This window comes from Suncus etruscus, chromosome 7 (assembly GCF_024139225.1).
Source record: "Suncus etruscus isolate mSunEtr1 chromosome 7, mSunEtr1.pri.cur, whole genome shotgun sequence".
NCBI lineage: Eukaryota > Metazoa > Chordata > Mammalia > Eulipotyphla > Soricidae > Suncus > Suncus etruscus.
Window position 1 is genome coordinate 16015778 of NC_064854.1, and position 23308 is coordinate 16039085.

The 23308-nt window shown below is 44.9% G+C and overlaps 2 protein-coding genes across 3 annotated transcripts in view; both read right to left on the reverse strand.

Annotated features, from left to right (window-relative positions):
* Window positions 1-1501: 1501 nt before the first annotated feature.
* LOC126013285 (aldo-keto reductase family 1 member C15-like) overlaps window positions 1502-23308 on the reverse strand; it is a 509781-nt gene continuing 487974 nt past the window's right edge. Inside the window, exons 6-9 of one of the 2 annotated variants that reach the window (XM_049776311.1) lie at window positions 12927-13036; window positions 4460-4625; window positions 3984-4066; window positions 1502-1594 (exon numbers count right to left, since the gene is read on the reverse strand). In XM_049776311.1, the coding sequence (XP_049632268.1) occupies window positions 1552-1594; window positions 3984-4066; window positions 4460-4625; window positions 12927-13036 (402 nt within the window). In that variant the 3' untranslated portion in view covers window positions 1502-1551. The remainder of the gene's footprint in view (window positions 1595-3983; window positions 4067-4459; window positions 4626-12926; window positions 13037-23308) is intronic. The other variant, XM_049776309.1, reaches the window with a different exon arrangement.
* On the reverse strand, window positions 14538-19140 carry LOC126013590 (putative aldo-keto reductase family 1 member C8). The gene is made up of 3 exons (XM_049776715.1): window positions 19030-19140; window positions 17551-17718; window positions 14538-14753 (listed from the first exon to the last, which is right to left on the reverse strand). Exons 1-3 carry the CDS (start codon window positions 19114-19116, stop codon window positions 14538-14540), a joined length of 471 nt encoding a protein of 156 aa, XP_049632672.1. The 5' UTR covers window positions 19117-19140.

Sequence of the window (23308 nt, forward strand, 5' to 3'; positions counted from 1 at the left end):
GGGAAACCCTGTGAGATGCCAGGGATCGAACCCAGGTTGACCAGGTGAATGACAAATGCCCTCCCCTCTGTGCTATTGCTCAGGCCCTAGGAATTCGTCTTCAACCAGGGAAAATAGATCCCATATATTTTCACTCTGAGGAAACACACACACAACCTCTTCTGTGATGAAGTTTAGGCACCCACATTGTTCTCCCTGTGGAAACTGAGGCAAGTTGGGGCTTAGTCCTGATCATAAAAGGCTGCAGAAAGTAGTTCGAGGCACATTGCCAAACTTCTGCCTGAGGAAAGCGACAGGAATCTGAGATGCTCTCAAGTATCTCCCTGAGGCCATAGAGAGGCACCCCAAGGAAACTGCAGCTGTTCTGTCCTTCAGGACCTCAAGCCAGGGCTCCCACCTCACTCACTGCAGGAGAAATTCCTTTCCCTGACACTTTCTGTCAAGGTTCTGTCACACAGAAGTTTCCAGACCTTCTGAGTCAACTAGGTTTCAACTCTGATGACTCAAGATTTTGTGATTTTTCACACGATCTAGAATGATAAGCATGGTATTTTAGCAAATAGATAATGCCAATATGGGGCCAACCTGACTCCCCAGGACTCTGCATTGCGATAAATTGGCCACTAGATGTCATCAGGTCCCTTAGTGATGAAGTTTATGGGCGCCAAGTTAAGAATTGCTGTTGGATTCACCTCAGGCCTGACTCATTCATTCTTTATATTCCTTTGATATCTTTGTTTGGGATTTTGTGAATAATTTTGAATTAAATATGTACCACTGGAGGAATTGGAATGATAGCACAGCGGGTGGGTTTTTGCCTTGTACACGGCAGACCTGAATTTGATTCCTGGCATCCCATGCGGTCCACTGGTGAGCCTGTCAGGAGTGATTCTTGCAGGCAAAGTCAGGAGTAACTCCTGAGCACCGCTGAGTGTGGCCCTAAAACTAAATATATATATATAACATAGTATATATTATATATAAATATATATAGACCAATTAGGATTTTTACATATTTATGTTCAATATATCTTTGCTTTATGTTATTTTTTATTGAATCATAAAGCTGCAGTTCCTCATAATTGAGTTTTGGGCATACAATTTTCCACCAACGGTCCCTTCACCAATGCCCACTAACTTCCCTTCACCAAGGTCCAGTTTCCATCCAGCCCCTCCTTTCTTCATTGTTTTCCCTTCCACAAAGACATTGAGGGTTTCAATCAAAAACCTCACTTTGTGTCAAGTACCCCCCATCTCAAGCCCACAGCTAAACTAATTGACAATTGAAAACAAGCCCATGCTCTGTGTTTTCTGAGAGCTCCTAGCCACAGGGTTCACTCCCAAGGCTCAGTACTTCACCTCCAAAGACCCCCCCCCCCAAACACAAGAAGCTAAGCAAACGATTGGGTCTTGTGAAACATATCTTTATTTACTTTGGGAGGGGGGTTAATATTAGGTTTTGGACCCAGGGGCTTGAACGTCCTGCTACAAGATTAGGCTGAGCAAAAGTCCTGTCCACTGTTGCTGCCACAGCCCTAGGCAATCCTGTTGCTAATAGTCATCAAAAAATGGGTAATTGGGGTGTTGAACAAACCTGAAAGATAAATGGAGAGGCTTGCTGCTGTCTCTTCAGAAACACAAGCTAGACTGTTCTTAAATATTTGTTAACAAATTTGTTAACTTGTTAAGTGAGTTGACAAATATTTCAAGTTGTCTGAATAGCTCTGTTGCTCCCTTTCAACAGTGTGTGACCTCTGTCTCTGTCTCTCTCTCTTGCTCGCTCACTCTCTCTCTCTCTCTCTCTCTCTCTCTCTCTCTCTCTCTCTCTCTCTCTCTCTCTCTCTCTTTCCCCACCTCCTTTTCTCCCCTTTTCCTCCCTCTCCCTCTCTCTCTCCTGTCTGTCCTCATCTCATTACCCAAAGTGAATAGGCAGATAGGGAAAGCCACCCTGAGTAGAGAGTTCTGGGAAGTAAAGCCAACGGTTTACTTTACATCAGGCTGCCAGGACCTGATGACCCTTTACCTGGCACTACCCATGAGCCATCTACCTGGCGTGACCACAGGCCTAAAGAAGGCTGGACCTGCCCAGAAAGTGGCTCCAGCAGGAACTCAGGCCAGGAAAAGAAGGTTAAAGACCATCTACTGTCCTCAGCTGTCTCTGGCCACCCACCCTCGCCCCCTTAGGGGAGATCCCCAAGGGGACAGGACTGGGAGCCCTGTGAAAGCCAACTGGGAATAAAGGCCTTGCCCATGCTGCCTGCCCATGCATCACTGCCCAGTGCATGTTGCCTGGGTATGAGGCACACCCCCCACACACACACACACACAAGGCCCACATCTCCCTGCTGAGGAGGAGTGTGGACTTGTGTGATGTCAGTTGTCATTCTAGGATGGGTGCAGCTCTGGGCACTCTGGAAAAGTCTGCTAGCTCTCACTCTCCTTCCACCCCTCTTTCCCTTCCCCTCTCCCTCTTTCCATTCTGAGAATTTCCAAATAAAAGCTGCTTTTCTTTCATTGCTCATCTCCTCCTGAAATTCTTTTTTGCAAGGGAAAGATGAGGACCCAAAAGGCCTAAGAACCAGAGAGAGAGAAAGAGGTGTGGGACAGGTTCCCATCTCTAGGCTGCCCCTCTCCCTTTTCTCCTGCCTATTTCACACAGTCCCAAGCCACCATCTTCACACCCATGTACCCCACACCCAGAATCAGGGCCCATTGGGGCCACCAGGCCTTGGGGTTCTTGCTCCTGTAGTGCCACAGTGACAGACAGGGACCAGGACCCACTATCTACAGGGGACCCTCAGTCACTCTTCCTGGAAGCCCATGGCTTTCAGAGGGTTCCTGAAGCCACTCCACTCCCTTCCCCCAGCAGAAAGAGCCTCTAAGGGCCTTGGAACCCGCATATCTGCTTGGGCCTGTCCTTTCCCCTGGGCCATTGGAGTCCCTGCATTCTCCTGCCCTCCCCTCTCCAAGTCCTTGCTCGGGGGCTGTGTTCCTTTCTCTGGAAAAATTTCAACCATGTCTGTGATGGGCAGAAGACAGAACTGACTGGACACAGCTTGGACCTTGGTCTGCATCAGGCTGAACTCTGGGATGGAGGAAGTGTGGGAGGATGACAGGTGACATGGGAGGGGAAGAAGGAGGAGAAGGAGGAAGGGCAGAGAGGGGAGTAAGGGGAAGAAAGGAGGTGAAGGAGGAGGAGGAGGAGGAGGTCAGTGAAAGGCCGGTGGGAAGGCAGTTATGATGACAGCTGGGCACTGAGAAGGAGTCCAAGGGTGGAGCTAGACTTGTGGGGGAAGGAGAGCTATGGGAATAAGCTCAAATGCTGAAGGAGTGTGGAGTGAAGGCGAACTGGAGAATTCAGACTAGAGACAGACACTGGGGGCTCCTTAGATGTCAGAGCAGGAATATTGGATTTCCCTGATTGGATTTCCCTGTTTCCAAACTGCCTGGCAGACAGAATCCCATAGAGCAACTATTCCTGGGATTCTTCTTGAGGCAGAAGTAGAGGCAAAGTCTTGGAGACAGTGCTCCAGGGATGGAAAGGGCAGTACGGCGGGGCTCAATGCCCCATAATCAGAGGTCTCTGATCATCAGCCTGGGACCCATTCTTTCCCAGTCATCAGCTGGGGAGGTGGGGGGGAATCATCGGTGCTGAACACTCTGGAAGAGGGGAGTTGACCTTTGCCGGCCAACAACGTTGCACAAGGGAGAATGGGAGCAAAGCCAAGTGAGAGAAAGTCAGGTTAGCACCAGAAACACTCTCCCCCTTGCTTCCCATGGGGTGAGGCCCAATTAACTGGCATAGGGCTGGGAGTGAGCCCATCTGACTGGCACAGAGCTGGGAGTGGGTCCACTTAACTGGGACAGGGTCGAGAGGGCCCATCTAACTGACATAGGGCCTGGAGTTAGTCCATCTGACTGGCACAGGGCCAGTAGTGGGTTCTTCAACTGGCACAGGGCTGGGAGTAAGCTGGGTCTCTTACTCTAGGTCCTTGAAGTAGCGCAGGTTTCTGTTGAGCCCAAGCAAGGCCTCCATGTCCTCTGAGCTTAGCTGGAAGTCAAACACCTGTGGAACAGTGAGGCTCAGAACTTCCCCAGAGGCACCTACCCTTGCCCAAACACTCACGGCAGAGGTCAGGAGTCTGCCTGGTTATAGGACAGTTGTCCTGTGCCCACTCAGGGACTGTGTCTCTGCAGAGAGCTGTGGCTGCCATGGTTGAGCTATTCCCTCTTGGGCTGCTCAGCCCCTACAATTTGCAACCCAGAGAGGAAGAGGCCCTGGGCCCAGTCTGGGCAAGATCCAAGCCAAGTACCAGCCTGACCCCGGCCCCAGCAGGCAGCATTTGGGCATGTGGGCTCCATGAGACACCCTTCATCTGCATGAACTTTGCCCAGAGAGCCCTGGAGAGCCTTTGCCCATGCCATGTCCTGGGCACTGTTGCCCTGGCACTGGCCGCACCTTGATATTCTCCCGAATGTGCTTCTCGGTGAAGCTCTTGGCCAGCACTGCCAGCCCCCGCTGCAGCTGGAAACGCAGGGCCACCTGCCCAGGGCTGCACTGGTGCCTGTTAGCGATGGTCCTGAGCACAGGGTCCTCCAGGAGAAGTGGGTAGTTCTTGGTCACCCTGGAGCAAGGCCAAACACCGGGTCAGCTCTGGCTAGGGGGGATGGCCCTGTCTTCCCACACTAGGGTCTTATGGCTCATACATCTAAAGTCAATGTCAGTCAGGAATGTAAGTTAGGAAGGAAAACTCATCTTGCTTTGCTCAGTGTTTTAGGCATTCATGGGAAAGTGACTAAAGGGCTGAGTTAGTCCGAGATCTACTTGGGCAGACTTCAGCCTCCAATGATGGCTGCTGAGAAAGAAGCAGCTCTGGTAAGCAAGCTTGCACTTTCAAAAAATGCTCTTCAAAAAGTCTTGGCCTTTACATCAAGAGACAGAGATGTGTGTTTTTTTTTGTTTTTTTTTTTTTTGTTTTTTTTTTTTTTTTTTTTTTTTTTGTGGTTTTTGGGTCACACCCGGCAGTGCTCAGGGGTTATTCCTGGCTCCAGGCTCAGAAATTGCTCCTGGCAGGCACGGGAGGACCATATGGGACGCCGGGATTCGAACCGATGACCTCCTGCATGAGAGGCAAATGCCTTACCTCCATGCTATCTCTCCGGCCCGAGATGTGTGTTTTTATTCCTCTTGAAAGAAGGATTGCGGGGCCGGAGAGATAGCACAGCGGCATTTGCCTTGCAAGCAGCCGATCCAGGACCTAAGGTGGTTGGCAGCCAATCCAGGACCTAAGGTGGTTGGTTCAAATCCCAGTGTCCCATATGGTCCCCCTGCCTGTAAGGAGCTATTTCTGAGCAGATAGCCAGGAGTAACCCCTGAGTACCGCCGGGTGTGGCCCAAAAACCAAAACCCACTGGAAAAAAAAAAGAAAGAAAGAAAGAAAAAAAAAAGAAAAAGAAAGAAAGGAGGATTGCTTTTCTCCCATTACTCAACAGCCTGGGGTTTTTGTCCTGGCTTGGAGTTCCCTGGCACAACATGGCCTGTCCATGTTTGTTTGTTTGGGGGTCACACCCAGTGTTGCTCAGAGTTTACTTTTGGCTCTGTGTTCATGGATCTCTCCAGACAGGGACTGGGAGACCATAGTAGTTGCAAGGGAACAAACCAGAGTTAGCCACTTGCAAGGTAAGCCCCCTCTCTTTTTGTAAGGTGAATCCTTCCCCCTAGCTGCCAGTTTTCCTAACTCTTCTTTTGGTATGTAAAAGATCACCTTGATTACAGCACCTTCCCTCTCTCTGGTGGGTGGGGTTCTGGATAATAAAAAAAAGAGTCTGCCTGGGGGCTAGGAAGAGCTCCTGAGAGGGAAGACTTGGGATAGCTAGCAGAGGAAGAAAGACATGCCTTAACAGAGATCAACAGATGGGACTATATTAAGCTGAGAAGTTTCTGTACCTAAATGGAAATAGTGACTAGGATACAAAAGCCACCCACAGAATGGGAGTGAAAAGGGAAATCAGCCCCCCCCCCCACCAACCTTGGTGGGTGCCCTGCCCCTTAAGGAAGTCGTCACTGCCTCGGCCCCACCTCTACCCCTACCTCACGAATCATTGGTGTTATCGTAGCGGAAGTCCAGCCCTCAAGGACTCTTCTTCCCCTCCCACTTCCCATCCTATATAAGGGGGTAACGAGGGACCCACGAGGTCTTTGATTCTGGTGGGAATTCATAGACCCTGACCATTCATAATGGTCAGTATTAAAAGCACTTTTTAAAGCATCTGCTGGAACTCATAAGCCTCTTCATTTCTTTGCGCCGGGCAGCTAAAATTAGGACTTCCGGACCTTTCATTTTGGCGAGCCACCAGGAGTCCTCACTCATTCTGCCCGGCACAAAGCTATGAAAAGGTGTCTGGTGAGTTCTGATGTGTGTATGTGTGTGTGTGAGCACGCTTTGCTTCGTGTCTGTCTTAGTCTGAGATTATGTTGTATTCTGTGTCCAGTGGGAAGCTAGCTTTGTGGTGGTTTGGCAAATGTTATGAGCTCTTTGCTCGATGTGGAAACCGAGTAGAAGCAGACTTTGTTTCATAGGGGGGGTTAAAGTCCCCCCGGGTGACTAAGGAATCTTCCACCTGATGCGTTTCCAGGTGTGTGTGGTTCCCCATCTGATGCGTATACCAGATGGGCAAGAGGTTGACGAACTTTGGCTGCTTAGGTCACGACCCTGGTGGTACCCCAGGGGTTTAGTAAGAGCAGCTGGAAGACGTTCCGAGCTGCTGAAGAGGTTGTCTGTCTGTGATTTTTGGAGCTCAAGAACTTGGTCATTGGCATAGTTGTCTGTCTAGGATTTATTGTGGAATGCAGAGATTACTTGAACGCATTTTGCTTGGTTATTTGTGGCGCCACGCTGTCTGTTTGTCTGTCTGTTTCTTGTCTGTGTGTTCTATGTTTTTTTTTTTTGGTCTGACCACGGGACGCAAGCCCGACCCCCTCTCAAGGGCCGACCCCTGGGGAAAGGGGCCGACCGCTGGTGAGCCCGCGTCTCCCTCGCCCGTCAGTCGTCCCAGCAGCGAAACGCGCAACCCCCGCCGCCCGCGGCGCGGCGAGAGGGCGCCCGAAACCCGCCTAACCCGCTCCCCACCCAACCAGGAAGCTGGCGCGTGCAAGGTCCACGCTAGGGACTTGGCGGGGGGGGGGTGTTGGAAATTGCAAATCCCAGATTTCTCAAATGGCCATCGGGAATAAATTTTCCTGGAGAATTTCTGAACTTTGCAATTCCCCAACTATCCTGCCATGCGTTCAGGCCAAAAAGAGCAACTGGCCGTTTTTTTTCTAGCCGAAAAAGAAAAAAAAAATGCTTTTTAACTCACCACGTGGTGAAGAAATTCACCACGCCCCAGGGCAAACTATTGTCCTCCCAGCTCCACCTGGCTGAGGAATGTAGGTCATTTACATATCAAAGATAAATCTAGCAAATGGTTTGGAAGTCAAAAAAAAAATTTTTTTTAAGCATTTAAATTTCTAACTTAAAGGTTTCTTAAAAAAATTAATAAGAAAATGTTGCAAATTACTGTTGTTATTTTTGTTTGTTTTTCGGTGCACGTGAAAATTTTTAGCAGCAGAACCACTGCAAAAGAATGAGTGGCGAAGCTTAAAAAAAAAAAAAAAAAAAAAAAAGGGGAGGAAAAAGAGAAGGAGCCAAATGGTAGGGCGTTTGCCTTGCATGCAAAAAGGAAAGTGGTGTAAAAGAAATTAAAAATGTGTAATAAAAAATGTGTATAATCAATCTAAATAATTATTAATATGTCTCTAGGTTAAAAAAAATGTAAATGTTTTTAAGCATGTTCTACCAAAAGTAGTAAGTATTCATTCTTTCTGGTTTTCAACATTAATTTGTGTAACGTAAATTCCTGGTGTTTTCTGTTTAGAAAACTAAGTGAATTTCTATATTTAGAATTAAGCATAATTAAAATATTATTTTGCAATTTTTCATTATATGTTACCAAGAACATTAATATTTGTATCACAGGAGGTTTTATAAAATTGGTCATGGTTTTATTTAAAAATGTATAAAATGTTTCGTTGCAAAAAAAAAAAAAAATTCTAAAATTATCTAAGTAATTTAAGTAATATTTGCTTTTTCTCTTCTCCCAGAACCTTTTAGTACCATTTATGTCATGGCATCATGTTGCTTTGCACAAAATACAAGCAAATGGCTTTTCTCTCTGCATGGGGAGTAGTCCTCATGCAAACAGAAAATCAAAAAAAAAAATTAGTAAGGAAACCCCAAAGCCCTCTTTCAGAGGAATAATTGGAGTTGAGGCGGTGTGACAAGCAGGCACCGGCGAGAAACTGAAATAAATGGCCTGAGTAAGGAAATTGAAGATTTTCCTAGAAGATTATCACAGCCTGTGGGCCCTGCTCTCTCCCTCAAGCTCAGAAGAGAATTCGAGGTCAGTCTCTTCCAAACCTGGAGAGGAGTGGAACAGACAAGTCACCTCTAAAAATTCCTGCAGAGGGTGAGATGCCCAGCCAGAAGAACCTCATGCTGAACCGACCAACTCATCAGCCAAACCTGAGTGACTGTGAAAAACCTGCAGTGTCCACAACCTATCCTCAAAAAAGCTCTGTAAGTAATGGGGGTGCCCCAGATGGAGATTTCTCCAACAGTGCTGTATATGTGCAAAGAAAAAAGCCAAGTTATTCAAATACCGGGTAAGGTACAAGGTAAAGGTGGAGAGAAAAACCATTTTTGGTAGCTAATTAAAATTCTAGTGGGCCTAATTTAAAACCCACTTCTTTAAAGTAACTCATGTAAAAATGCTCTTACTAGTTGTATTAAACCAAATCATAAATTGCAAATGCAAATGTTAGTCTAACTGAAGTAACTCAAAACTGTTTATTCATAATGCTATTATGCTTTGTTTTCTGTTAATTAATTTGTGCTATCATTACAGACAATAAGAACAGCTATGCCATTCAAGTTGTGCTATTTACTGCTCCAAGGCCTGAGTGGGTTAAGTAATATTCCCCTGTATAATTAATCTAATCCTTTTCAGGTGTTAAAACTGTAAAAGTAAACCAGTTAACTGCTCCTTTAGGGAAATATGAGATTTCACCCTATCTAGAGATTGAAACTGCAGTCCCCTGTCAGCCTGAAGTAGCTACAGAAGATTGATCTTCGACCACGTTCCCTCTAATAACTTCTAGGGTAATGAAATCTCTAAAGCAAAATGGTCATCAAAAAAAAAAAAAAAAAAAACTATAAGGGGAAAATAAAGGCCGCAGAAATTAATAAGCCAAGTTAACTACTAAGAATAACATTATGCCTATCTATCCCAGAGGTTAAAGCAGGTAGCAAAAATTATGCTTCTCTTGGTAATGTTAAAAAGTAAAACAGTCATTAATAAAAATAAAATTTCTTCATCTCTGTCTAACCCAGTGCAGGAAAGGCAACTGAAGTTTAGGGCTCTCTACCCCAACAGCTGTTTAAGTTGCAGAAATGAAGAAAAGAAAGCAGAAACCTCCTTATTTTCGTTGTGGAATTCACAGCCTATGTGAGAAGAACTGCTGTCAAGGTGAACTGCATGCTTCCTGGGTTCACGCCTTCCATCTAAAACCTGAAAAGTGAAGCACACTGAGAATCCTCTCAAGATACGGGTCCGGCGGGCACACTTCAGCCCTAATGCACTCACTAACTCTGAAAATGCTCTCCCTGGCACTTGCTAAGGAAGGGCTCAAACTGCTTACCTCCGGTCCTCTACTTCCAATGTGTGTGTTTGGGGGAGCCGGAATGGGTGTGTAAAGCAAAACCTCAGCCTTTAACTCCCTCTTGGGGGTGGGGGGAATTGGCCTCTGGCTGTCCCTGTCTCACTAGGTAATCTAACCTCTGCTTCTTCTAGCTGTACTTATGTCAAAAGGTAATCCCGTTTAGCTTTAAATCTTCTGTTTGCTATTCATAACAGCACCAAATCTGTAAACCTGGGTCAGGTAGAAGGTACTCAGTGCTCAAAAGTCCTGCCTGATCCCTCTAGCCCAGGGTATTTACCTCCGAAACGGATATAAATATGTGGTAAAAATTTGGCTTATGCATCCCAGCATTAGTGCTCCCCAACATTAACATCATCCCAGGAACAGAGCCCATCCCTCTGCCTAGCATACATTTCTTAGGCACTCCTAGGTCTGAGCACTCTACTGGTAGGGCTCAGAAGTTGCAGGAAAATTGGTAACTGGAAAAGCAAAACTAGCAGGGCTAAACAGAAATAACAAACTCTCACAAAAGTTAATTTCAAATGTGTAAAACAAAATCAAGCACCATCAAGAGTAGCTGGCCAAGATACAAAGCTATTAAATGGTCCCTTATGGTCTTTATGGCATGGAATTCTCCCCTATCTAATACTCCTACTGGGGCCCCTCCTAAGCCTTTTTACTTCTGGTAGCCATTGGCCCATGCAGGGTTAGCTCATGCAAATAATTATGACCAGTAATATCAGAAAGTAAAGGCCCCAAAATCACATTGGCTTCTAGGATTAGAAGCCTCCAGTACAAGAAGTGGGGATTGAAAAGGGAAATCAGCCCCCCCCCCACCAACCTTGGTGGGTGCCCTGCCCCTTAAGGAAGTCGTCACTGCCTCGGCCCCACCTCTACCCCTACCTCACGAATCATTGGTGTTATCGTAGCGGAAGTCCAGCCCTCAAGGACTCTTCTTCCCCTCCCACTTCCCATCCTATATAAGGGGGTAACGAGGGACCCACGAGGTCTTTGATTCTGGTGGGAATTCATAGACCCTGACCATTCATAATGGTCAGTATTAAAAGCACTTTTTAAAGCATCTGCTGGAACTCATAAGCCTCTTCATTTCTTTGCGCCGGGCAGCTAAAATTAGGACTTCCGGACCTTTCAGGAGAAACTATTCACCCAATACCCATCAGATAAGGGGCCAATATCTAAGATGTACAATGTACTGACTGAACTTAACAAGAAAAAATCATCTAACCCCATCAAAAAATGGGAAGAAAAAATGAACAGATACTTCCTCAGGGAAGAAATGCAAATGGCCAAAAGGCACATGAAAAATTGCTCCACATCACTAATCATCCGGGAGTTGCAAACCAAAACAATGAGGTACCATCTCATGCTACAGAGACTGGCACACATCACAAAGAACAAGAACAATCAGTGCTGGTGGGGATGTGGGGAGAAAGGAACTCTCATTCACTGCTGGTGGGAATGCTATCTAGTCCAGCCCTTACAGAAAACAATATAGAGATTCCTCAAAAAACTGGAATTTGGGGCCAGAGAGATAGCATGGAAGTAGAGCATTTGCCTTGCATGCAGAAGGACAGTGGTTCAAATCCCGGCATCCCATATGGTCCCCCGAGCCTGCCAGGGGTGATTTCTGAGCATAGAGCCAGGAGTAACCTCTAAGTGCTGCCAGGTATGACCCAAAAACAAAACAAACAAACAAAAAATGCTGGAAATTGAGCTCCCATATGATCCAGCGATACCACTCCAAGGGATATACCCTAGAAACACAAAAATACAATTCAAAAATACCTTCCTCACACCTATATTCATTGCAGCACTATTTACAATAGCCAGACTCTAGAAACAACCAAGATGCCTTCAACAGGTGAATGGCTAAAGAAACTGTGGTATATATACATATACACAATGGAATATTATGCAGCCATCAGGAGAGATGAAGTCATGAAATTTTTCTAGAAATGGGTGGAGACATGGAATCTATTATACTGAATGAAATAAGTCAGAGGGAGATAGCCACAGAATAGTTTCACTCATCAATGGGTTTTAAGAAAAACAAAAGACATTATTATAATAATAATATTGTAATAATGCCCAGAAATGAGAGTTGGAAGGACTGGCTCTAGATGTGAAGTTCACCACAAAGAGTGGTGAGTGTAGTTAGAGAGAGGATTATACTATCATGACAATGCTAATGAGTGAGAGAAATAGAATGCCTGTCTTGAATACAGGCAGGGGTTTGGGAAGGAGAGAGATGGGGGCATTGATGGTGGGAATGTTGCACTGGTGAAGGGGAGCATTCTTTTTATGACTGAAACCTGTTATGTTTATGTTTATGACTGAAACAATTATGTATGTAAACGTGGTGCTTAAATAAAGAAAAAAATTTTTTAAAAGAAAGAAAGGGGGCCAGAGCAGTGGCCCTGGCGGCAGGACATCCGCCTTACATGCTCTAAGTTAGGGCAGACTGAGGTTTGATCCTCTGGCATCCCATATGATCCCCCAAGTCAGGGGCAATTTCTGAGTGTATAGCCAGGAGTAACCCCTGAACGTCACCGGGTGTGCCCCCCCAAAATAAACAAACAAACAAAAGACATGGCTTAGGAGTACCAGTCAGGGAGACCTAGGCAAAGAAAGCAGATGTCAGAGAGTCTCTTGGTAGAGAACCAAGAGGATAAAATCGAGCTAACTCCAATGAATATCTTTTCTGACTGCTGTGTACTATTTCATCACCACTACTACCCTGCTTCATCAGACCCATCCACCTGAAGATGTGGACTTTATATTTTTATTCTACACCTTTTATTTATTATTATTTTCTGGTCCATTTGATGAAGGAATTGAGCCAGAACAGTAGCACGGAGGATAGGACACTTGGTTTGCCCTCAATTGACTAGGGTTTAATTCTGTCCCCCACTTAGGATCCCCTGAGCCCTGTCAGAAATGACCCCTGAGTTCAGAGCAGGAATTAGCCTTGAGCTGGTGTGGCCTCAAAACAAACAAAAAAAAGAAGTAATTTTATTTTACAATTGTGCCTTCCTGAGTCCTTATAGTTTGGACTTGATCCCAGCAAAGAGGTCTGGGATGATTTCTGTTGTCTTGCCTCAATTTTCCTCAGCCTGAGGCAGGGCATATCACCCCCGGGACCAAAACATCTCTATAGGGCCATTACCACTCCTTCTCTGGGTCAGATCCCAAGGCAGCATAGGCGACCAGGACGATGTCCTTGGACCTGCAGAAGTCCAGCAGCTTGTGCTGGTTCAGGTAAGGGTGACACTCCACCTGTAGAATGCCAAGATTAGGGTTTGGTTGGGCTTTGTTCAGTGTGAGGCCTGCTCCCACCCAAGTGCCACAAACCATCTGCTTGTATGGGAGTGTGGAGAATCCGAAGGCAGACCAGAGACATAGGTGGCAGCATTCTAAAGTCATTATTCAGCTGAGTGACAGTTCCCAATCACAGTGGACGCTGGTATTCCGAAAAAGGAGTCTGCCTTTATCACTACCTCAGTGCTCTCTCTGGTACTTCCTACTGCTCCCACAATACCAGAATTGATATTTATAGGGAGTGTCCTGAAATGTTCTCTTCTATCCTCTCATATCACAGGTTCCTTGTGTGATCCTGAGGGGACTTCCTGCAATTGGATTGTCTCACTGAATCCTCTCTGGGCCAGTGTGGACCGAGAGTGAGGAGTTTGTATGCACCCAGATCTTTTTCTGTCAATGTGTCTGTGTTTTCTGTCCTGCTCCTGGTCAAGAGGCCTAGGGCTGGGCATTGCACTTCTACCCTATCCTTTCTGATTTATGTTCATAAACAAGTGAGCAGAGTTTCAGGCCAGACTAACCAGGGTGCAGTGTCCACAGAGAATAGGAACAGCCATAGGCAGGAAGCAGGGGACAGGGTATGAGGGTCACTCACCTGGTTGCACACTGGTGCGTACTTGAGCCCCGGCTTGTTGAGAATCATTTCCAACTGCCTGCGGTTGAAGTTGGACACGCCAATGGACCGGGCCAGTCCTTCCATTTTACATTGCTCCAGGACCTGGGCAGTTGGCATCCTGTATGACTGAGCAGCTAGGGGAGTGTGGGGACCCAGGCCAGGATAAAAAGAGAGGGTGGCCAGGGGCATGCAGAGGGCACCAGGGCAATGGGGGGAAGATGGGGCACTGAAAGGCAGATGCCAGCGTATCAGGAGCTAATGCTGAAGAGGTAAGGGTTGGGAAGAGGAGGTAAGAGGCCAGACCAGAAGGAGGCACTGTTGCCATGGCCCCCCAATGTGAGATCCAAGGCTCTATCAGTGCCCAGCTCATCTGGCTGCCCAGCGAATGTTCACTGAGGGGTTAAATAAGTGGAATGTGATGGTGTAATGGGTTAGAGGGACACAGGGGTGACCAAGGTCGGAGCAGGTGTGACAGGCTCAACCCACCTCCCATGTGGCACAGATGTCCACTGTGTCAAGCTGCACTTCGCCCGAAGCATTCCTCGGGATCAGGTCCTTGCCGGGCTGTGAGGCAGGAAAATTCAGGACCTGATGAAAGTCTCCTCCCCACATCCCCAGGAGCCCAGAGTCCAGAGACACTTGGCCCTCCCGGGACTTAGCCAGAAAATGCTCGTGCTCCAGATAAGGATGGAACTCAGCTCTTCCAAAAGTCTCAGATGTGGGATCTCATGAGGCCTTCCTGGGGTTCTGCTAAGAGGAAGCTTGAGGGAACCAGAGACCCAAGGAAGCCACATTCATCTCCTACCCACTCTTCCCCTAGAGGGACTCTGGGAATAGAATCAACATCTAGGGACTGAGTCTCCAAATCCTCATTTCAGGCACATCTGTGGGTTCCTCATGGGGCAGGACTCTGCCCAGGCACCCAAGGCGTATCCCCTCCACCACCTTCAGAGCTCCTGGGAAGTGCATCAGGTAAAGATCCACGTAGCTCAGCTGCGCCTTCCTCAGAGATGTCTCCAGTGCTCCACGGACCATCTCAGGGCGGTAGAAGGTGGGCCACAGCTGCAGGGGAAGCCCAGGGTTCATGCAAGGCTGCATCAAGGGCAGGGGACAAGAGCCTCTTGCAAAGGCTGAATGTGGGGTGCACAGGTGAAGGAGAGGTGCCTGCCTGCCTGCCTGCTGAGATAGGAGAAGGCAATGAAGCAGGCTAGAGTCACAGAGGGCCTGTCTTGGTATGCACACTGGCAGGTGCTGTGCCCTGGAAACAGCCTCTGGTGTTGCCCTCTGGACATTGTCTAGACACAGGCAGGTGTCTAATGATAGCGGGGGCCCAGGAGAGGCTTTGGGGGGAAAGTGCTTTACTCACCCCATCTTAAGAAGCTGTTGCCTTGTATGGGAGTATAAAGAAACAGAGCAAAAGAATAAAAGCCCAAAGCTACAGAAACTGAGTAGAAATTGCTCCACAGAGGTGTTGGGGTAGGGAATAAACTCATGTGGGTTGAGGGTAGAACTGAGATGGGGTCAGAGGTTCAAAGGTGTTGGGAAGTGGACACTGGTGGAAGGTTTGGAGCTTGGACTCCTCCCATAACTATTGTGACTCATGGTCCCTAAAATAAAATTTAAAAAAAGTTGTAATCTAAGACCACTTATTCATAATGGCCACATTTAAAACAAGGAAGGGATCCTCAGAAGAAAATGTGTTGGGGTGAGTCATTTCCCAGGGGGCAGGCATGGACGGAGGACCATCCCCTCAGGGCCTGCAAATTCTCCCTCCTTCAGACCCAGCTTCTTTTTTTGGTTATTTTTGTTGTTGTTGTTGTTGTTGTTTTTGGGTCACACCCGGCAGCGCTCAGGGGTTACTCCTGGCTCTATGCTCAGAAATCGCTCCTGGCAGGCTCGGGGGACCATATGGGATGCCGGAATTCAAACCAATAATCTTCTGCATGAAAGGCAAATGCCTTATCTCCATGCTCTCTCTCTGGCCCCCAGACCCAGCTTCTTTCTGATAGAAAAGCTGATTTCCTATAGGAAATGACCTATTTTCATTGCAGTGCTCGTTACAATAGCCAGACTCGGGAAACAGCCTAGATGCCCCTCAATAGATGAACGGCTAAAGAAACTGTGGTACATATATACAATGGAATGTTATGCAGCTGTGAGAAGAGATGAAGTCATGAAATCATGAGTCATGGATGAATATGGAATTTATTATGCTGAGTGAAATAAGTCAGAGGGAGAGAGATAAACAGAATGGTCTCACTCATCTATAGGCTTTGAGAAAAATAAAAGACATTTGTGTAATGATTCTCTCAGAATCATTTCTGATTTCTCAGAGACAAAATAGAGGAGAACTGGAAGGTCCAGCTCACCACATGACATGAAGCTCACCACAGAGAGTGATAGGTACAGTCACAGAAATAATTACACTGAGAGCCATCATAACAAAATGTGCTTGTCTAGAGTATAGGCCAGTGTGGGGTGGGGAGGAGGGACACTTGGGACATTGGTGATGGGAATGTTGCACTGGTGAAGGGTCTTTATATATATATATGTGTGTGTGTGTGTGTGTGTGTGTGTGTGTGTGTGTGTGTGTGTGTGTGTGTGTGTGTGTGTGTGTAAAATGCTAGACAATAATAAAAAAGGAAAAATATAAATTAAAAATAAAGTAAAGCTGATTTCCTGGTCATGGTCTGTCCTAGGGACACTACTAGGACCCTTCCCGTTGAACTTCCTTTTCTATTCTGAGAGGAATATCTCAGTTCTGGTCCTTGTTCTCCAGTGCCCATGTTTGTGGAGCATGTGAGGGGAACATGGAACAGGAATTTTGAAAGTTCACAGTTCTTTTATAATCAAGGATTGCATCAACCTCAGAGGAACCTTGTTATATTTGTTTTCGTGTCACAGGAAACAGAGATAATTGTGTAGAACCAGGCTCAGAGAGATTAAGATACTGTCCATCAGAAATCGCATAAAGTCAAAGTACAAAATGGGAAAGGACTAAAATTTAGTCAAAGTCTCTGGAACTATGTGACCCTAGACCTTCTCATTAAATGAATGAATGGTGTCTCTCACTCACATGATGGCCCAGAAATATAAAATTGATTTCTCAAAATTTGAATGGGGGGAAGCTAAAAAAAAAACAGACCATCTTTGAGTTTCAAAATATAATAATTGAACATTTAAACAAAATGTGCTAAATACTTTACTACACTTTCACTTGCATGTTTTTTGTTTATTTTTGTGCCACATCCTTTGGGTTACTCCTAGCTTTGCCCTCAGAAATTGCTCTTGGCTTGGAGGACCATATGGGACACCAGGGGTTCAAACCATGTTTCTTTCTAGGTCAGCAAAGAGCAAGGCAAATGTCTTTCGGCTGTGCAACCACTCCAGCCCCTTCACTTGTATTTTGTTTTGTTTTGTTTTGTTTTGGTTACACCCGGCAGCATTCAGGGATTATTCCTGGCTCTACGCTCAGAAATTGGTCCTGGAAGGCTCAGGGGACCACATGAAATGCCGGGATTTGAACCACCGTCCTTTTGCATGCAAGGCAAATGCCCTGCCTCTATGCTATCTCTCTGGCCCCGCTTCACTTGTATTTTTCAAAAGCAAAGCTAATTTAAAAGACTATGAAGTAAAAAGCAAAATCTTCATTTTACCCCTGGGGAAACAGAGGCATCTAAGTTTACCATTTTTCCAAGGTCACAAGTTTACTGAGTATATAGCACACATTTTTCTATGCTCATTCTAACCAGTCTTCCCACCACTGTCTGAAAGTGACTGGAACAGAGTCTGTAAGGAGAATTCTGTAGAGAAGTTCTTCTGTGAAGACTGAGTTTTCCCAGCCTTCAGGTGTACAGACCTTGGAGGTGTAGAACACATCTTGTCTCTTCACGGTCCCATCAGAGATCTTCTTCTGGATGGCCCTGCCCACCTCCTCCTCATTGGTATATAGATAAGCAGAGTCAATATGGCGGTAACCCACCTCAATGGCTCTCTGGACTGCTTCTTCTACCCTTTCCTTGGGGACCTAGAAGGCCATGCAAAAACAAACAAACAAAAAAAACCAATTTGGTTAAGTAAGAACTGACCCAGTCCACAAGCAGAGTTGTTTGAGCAAAACTCATTGCATGTCTAAAGATTGAGAGTTATGGCTGACAAAGCTATATGTTGACTTACTTCATAGTCAATGTTTGACAACTGAGGAAGGAAGACAAACAAACATGGAGCTGGAGAGAGCTCCATAGGTTAACCACATGCTTTGTGTGCAGAGGCCTGAATTTACTCTCCAGAATCTCTTAATCTCCTAAGTACTTCTGGAAACACCCTTTCTCATCAAGCCAGGAGTACTACTCCCAAACAAACAAAGTTCTACCATGGTCTACTCCCACTGTCCTTAGCTTTAAACTATGAATATTACAGGGGAAACTCATGGTTGAAATTTTGTGAGCCTGAATTGGTCCCAATTCCCCCATTCAGTTTTGTCTCTCCTGAATTTACAACATTGATGTGGATTATAAATTAAAGCCAGATATACATATATTTCCTTTTTTTTTTTTTTTTTTTTTTGGTTTTTGGTTTTTGGGTCATACCTGGCAGTACTCAGGATTTACTACTGGCTCTATGCTCAGAAATCGCTCCTGGCAAACTCAGGAGACCATATGGGATGCCAGGATTTGAACCACCATCCTTCTGCATCAAAGGCAAATGCCTTACCTCCATGCTATCTCTCCAGCCCTGATATGTTTCTATATGTTCTCACACAGTACATAATTATAGCACTAAATTAGCTAAGTCAATGAGACTATTAAACTGATTCTGGTTTCATTAACTCAATGCCAAAATTATTTATCAGCACTGCAGGAGTAACTTCAGGCAGTCCAGAAGAAGCATCCCCTCTGACCTACTTAACCAGGAGTTTGTGGAAATCCCCAAACCTTCCTTTTAAAGAAAAGCCCCAGAAGTCTTGTGCTAGTAACATTTATCTTTAGCTTAGTTTAGGTGGTGTTTTGGGGGGCGGAATAATTAGTCTCCCAAACTGTGCTTAAGAGTCCTTAAAGCTGCTACAGGAACTGCTGTACTTATAATGTCCTGGTGCTTGAGGAATAGAAGAGGTGGTGTTGAGTATTGAACCCAGGACATTTACATGTGCTTGCACTCTTTGAGCTACATCTCCTATCCCAAATCTACTGAACTCTTAAAAGTACAGACTTCCTGTAAAAGACAACCAACTACTGCTGCTGAGGGAAGTGTCATCTAAGTGAGGAATTTGTCAATCTCCATAGAATAGCTCTGATCAGGATCCTCCTGAGTGCTCCATGCCACATGAAGCTGTCTTCACCTTATCAGGAGCCGAGGTGCCAAATCCCAGAGCAGGCATGAAGTGGCCATCATTCAGTTTTACGGAAAGGTGTCTCATCTGATTCATTATTCTTCACTTCTCTGGTTATTCTCAAGCTGATTTTCTTCTTTCTTTATGAGGAGAACCAAAGAAAATAGTACAGTCACTTATATGTGCTGGAACACTTTGATGAGCTATCATTCACTTAATATAAACATGCACCTTTTTTTAGTTGTATGATTTAGCAGGTCCAAGCACAGCCAAAAATTTGGTGCCACCATGTAAGTCCCAAGAAGACCCATCCTAGGGAACACGAGCTCCTTTCCCTCTGGCTAGACCAAGCAGTTGCTCTCTCTCCTTGGGTCTCTTTTGCCTTGAGTATTAATTCAAATGCTCTTGTACAGTCTGGCAAGTCTAGCACTTTGCAACTGTCCTTGTTTCACTGGACATGCCTCAGGTTTGCTCAGGCATCAATGCCAATACTTTCCTTCTTTCTATGGCAAACGACTCTCCATTGTCTAACATGCCACACAAGTATGTGGACACCTGTCTTTTGCATCTATAAACATTCATGTCTGTGTTATCATGAGCACCTATTTTTCAGAGACTTCACTCTATACTTAGGGTTATGATGTACATGGAGGGGAGGGGCAAAGATGTTCTAGCTAATGCAATCGATCCTTGGAAACATCACTCAGTAGCCAGTTCAAATAGAATGATATGGGTGATGACAGGAAACAGAAAGCTGTCCAAGAGATGTGGGTCAGGCAACTTCCTCTTTGACACAAATGACAAAATTTTTTTTTTGTCTCTAGGGAAAAAGCAGGAAAGCAAGGTTCTTGACACATGTGGCCAGAGAGTGAAGGAATTCAAGAAAAAAAAGTGGCACTGGGCTAGTCTAAAAGGAGACAGGCCTTGGAGTCTTGGCCATGAGCTGCGGATTTTGAGGAAGAAAACCAGTAATTGATCAGCACAGACACATGATATCCTACACAAGAACCAGTGAGGACCCAGCCAGATATCAACACACGGTAAAGATATAGAACATGGTGGGAAGAAAATCTGCCCTCTTAGAGCTGTTCACCAAATAATCATCCTTCATAAACATCAGAAGTTTTGTAAGAAAACCTTTCACATAATACTCAAGGATCCCTTGGGGCTGGAGTGGTAGCACAGCAGTAGGGCATTTGCCTTGCAAGCACCTGACCCATATTTCCTCCAATTTCCAGTGTGTTCCAGGTCCCTGGCTTAGGGATATGTGTCTGTGAGTGCAGGTGAGGATCCATCTAATCGCTTGGACTTTAAAGCTTCTGTTTCTCTACTTGCTTTATGCCAAGTTCTTGGCTTCAAAAACCTTCCCTACTGGCCCAAGCAGGGCTGAATCTGTGCTGACTTTGGTGAAAACATCAAAACTTGGCTGTACAGTCAACAGCTCCTTTCTTTGTGGGGGTGGAGTAGGTGGATTGGGCCATACCTGATCGTGCTCAGGACTCCAGCTGAGCAGGGTGATTGCTGCTGTATTTGGGCAAACCTGCAAGATTTCCTGTAAATGTTTTACCTGCCCTCTTCAGAAATTCTTATCTACAGTGTTCTCTTTACAACACAAACATCCAAAAGATCATCTAAAACAGAAGAAGTGGAAATAGGGAATTCTTTAAAAAATAAAAATCACAAATGACCTCTTAGTGCAAAGCTAGGAGTAGACCCAAAGAAGCTCGCAAATAAGTAAACGATAAAGAAAACCAAAAAAAGGCTACATTCTTTGACAGACCCTAGTTTACAAATATCCAAAGATGTTAATCAAGAGTTTTAATCATCTGCATTGGTCATCTTAACTTAGTGGAACTTCTTTTATTACTAGTAAGTTTTTATGATCATATATATATGTTTATATATATATTCTAGGTATATTGTATAACAAGATTCTGTATGTCTCTATTTGTCTATATCTGCTTGTTAGAGATAAAATCGATTTCCTGCCACTGCTTTGTATTGTCAAATTTAATCTTTAAAGACCCAAAGTGAATTGGCTACAGACTGAGCACTCAGCATAAATACCAATTACTAAATAGCTAGAAAAAATAAAAGCTATTCCCAAATGTTTTTCAAGTTGACTTGATCTATGATTACTCTTTCTTTTTTTTTTTTTTTTTTAATTTTTCTCTTTATTCTTTTTCCTTTTTGTTGCTTTTTATTTTTTTTATTTTATTTTTTTTTTTATTTATTTATTTTTTGGTTTTTTTGGGCCACACCCGGTGACGCTCAGGGGTTACTCCTGGCTATGCGCTCAGAAGTCGCTCCTGGCTTGGGGGACCATATGGGACGCCGTGGGATCGAACCGCGGTCCGTCCTAGGCTAGCGCAGGCAAGGCAGGCACCTTACCTCCAGCGCCACCGCCCGGCCCCCCTGATTACTCTTTCTTTAGTAAACTAAAACTAGTTGAACTTTGTTTAATTAAATAGGCTGGTTTCGACAATTTCAGTAACAAGGACAATAAAATACAACCTCCACTTTTATTCTACTTTAGTTTATTAGTCAAGTAAATTCACTTTCATGTTTCATCAATTTAAGTGACAAGTTAATGATAACGATTATTTCCCAAGCAAGAGTAACATTAAAGCATTAACTACTGAATATGCTTTTGATTACTAGTGACTGACACTGCAGAGAAAACAAAAGATGTGGAGTCCTACTTGTAAATATATTTAGTGCCAAAAGCTTCACTTGGAGGAATAATAAGCTTTTTAGAAATTGTGAAATGGGGGCTGGAGCGGTGGTGCAGAGGTAGGGTATTTGCCTTGCACGACACAGCTGACCTAGGACAGACCGAGGTTCAATCCCCGGCGTCCCATACAGTCCCCAAGCCAGGAGCCATTTCTGAGTGCATAGCCAGGATTGTCACTGGATGTGGTCCAAAAAACAACTCTCCCCCCACCCCCAAAAAAAGAAAGAAAGATATTGTGAAATGTTCTCTTGAGCCTGCTAATTCATAAAAAGCAAAAGAGGTTTTCCAGGGCTCTAGAGTGCTAGTAATTTAGGCTCTTTGGGGGGTGAGGATCCTATGTGTGATGAAAGCACAAGGCTCGACTTCCTGTGAGAGGAAGAGGACCCAGTTGTCGGGATAAAGAGGTGGGGGTTTTATGGAGACGAATTTGAAAAAGGAAATGTTCCCTTCATAAAGCTGGTTATTTCAGAATGGGGAAGAAGAGAAACACAGGAGAAAGGCTAAAGGAAAGGAAAAGCAGTGAAGAAATGTGGAAAGGAGCATTTGTGAAGGAGCAAGACCAGATGTCATGAGTGCGTAGTGAGTATTTTAACTATAAGAATATAGGTTGTGGGGCCGGAGAGATAGCATGGAGATAAGGCGTTTGCCTTTCATGCAGGAGGTCATCAGTTCGAATCCCGGCATCCCATATGGTCCCCCGTGCCTGCCAGGAGCAATTTCTGAGCATGGAGCCAGGAATAACCCCTGAGCACTGCCGGGTGTGACCCAAAAACCACAAAAAAAAAAAAAAAAAAAAAAAAGAATATAGGTTGTGAAAGCTGAATATTAATTGTATTTCATTTGCTGATAAGATGTTTTCTTCTAAGCTTCAAATACTCCTCTTAAACTTTGAAGAGCTTTTGAGATATTTATATCCTTTTATTAATCTGTACAAACACTGAGTTTTTACAAAATACTTTTCTGTGCTTCATGTTTCCTCTGATTATTACATAGGAAAGCAGAGTATTATGCAAAACAAACAACAACAAAACACAAACAAAAGCAAAACATAGGTGTTCACAATAATGTTCTGTGTTGTCCTTGAACAGATAAAGGCAAAACAGATCACAGGGTGTTGAGGTCATAGTGATCCCTGGCACTACTGAACCCACACATCAGATTTTTTAGCCCTGATACTTCTTAACTCTTTTTGGCCACTTAAAGAAGTTATTGTTTACTCTGACAATTTTGGACCGTGACAAATATTAGAAACTGAAGCCAGGGATTCTTTTAAGGTGATAACTATGATTGGTAAACATTTACAGAACTCAGAAACACTTTTAACAAAAGTCCGAGGGGACAAGATTCATTACAGGGGCACAAAAGACCATATGGTATGGAAGATTGTGTGTTGGTAAGGTTTGACTTATTTTATTTTATTTTATTTTATTTTTGAAGCACTAATGATTTCTTAGTTCTCACCTCTCCCCCAGACTTAACTTAGCCTTTTCCCTTTTAAGCTGTCTGTGAGTTCTAGCAATTTGATCTTTTACATCACTTAGGAATAAATTTAGT

Coding starts and splice junctions, on each gene's coding strand:
- LOC126013590 (XM_049776715.1), bottom strand. CDS start 19,116: ATGAATCAGATGAGACACCTTTCCGTAAAACTGAATGATGGCCACTTC. Junction 17,719..19,029: donor GCACCTCGGCTCCTGATAAG/GTGAAGACAGCT, acceptor ATGGCCTTCTAG/GTCCCCAAGGAAAGGGTAGA. Junction 14,754..17,550: donor ATGTGTTCTACACCTCCAAG/GTCTGTACACCT, acceptor CTTCCCCTGCAG/CTGTGGCCCACCTTCTACCG.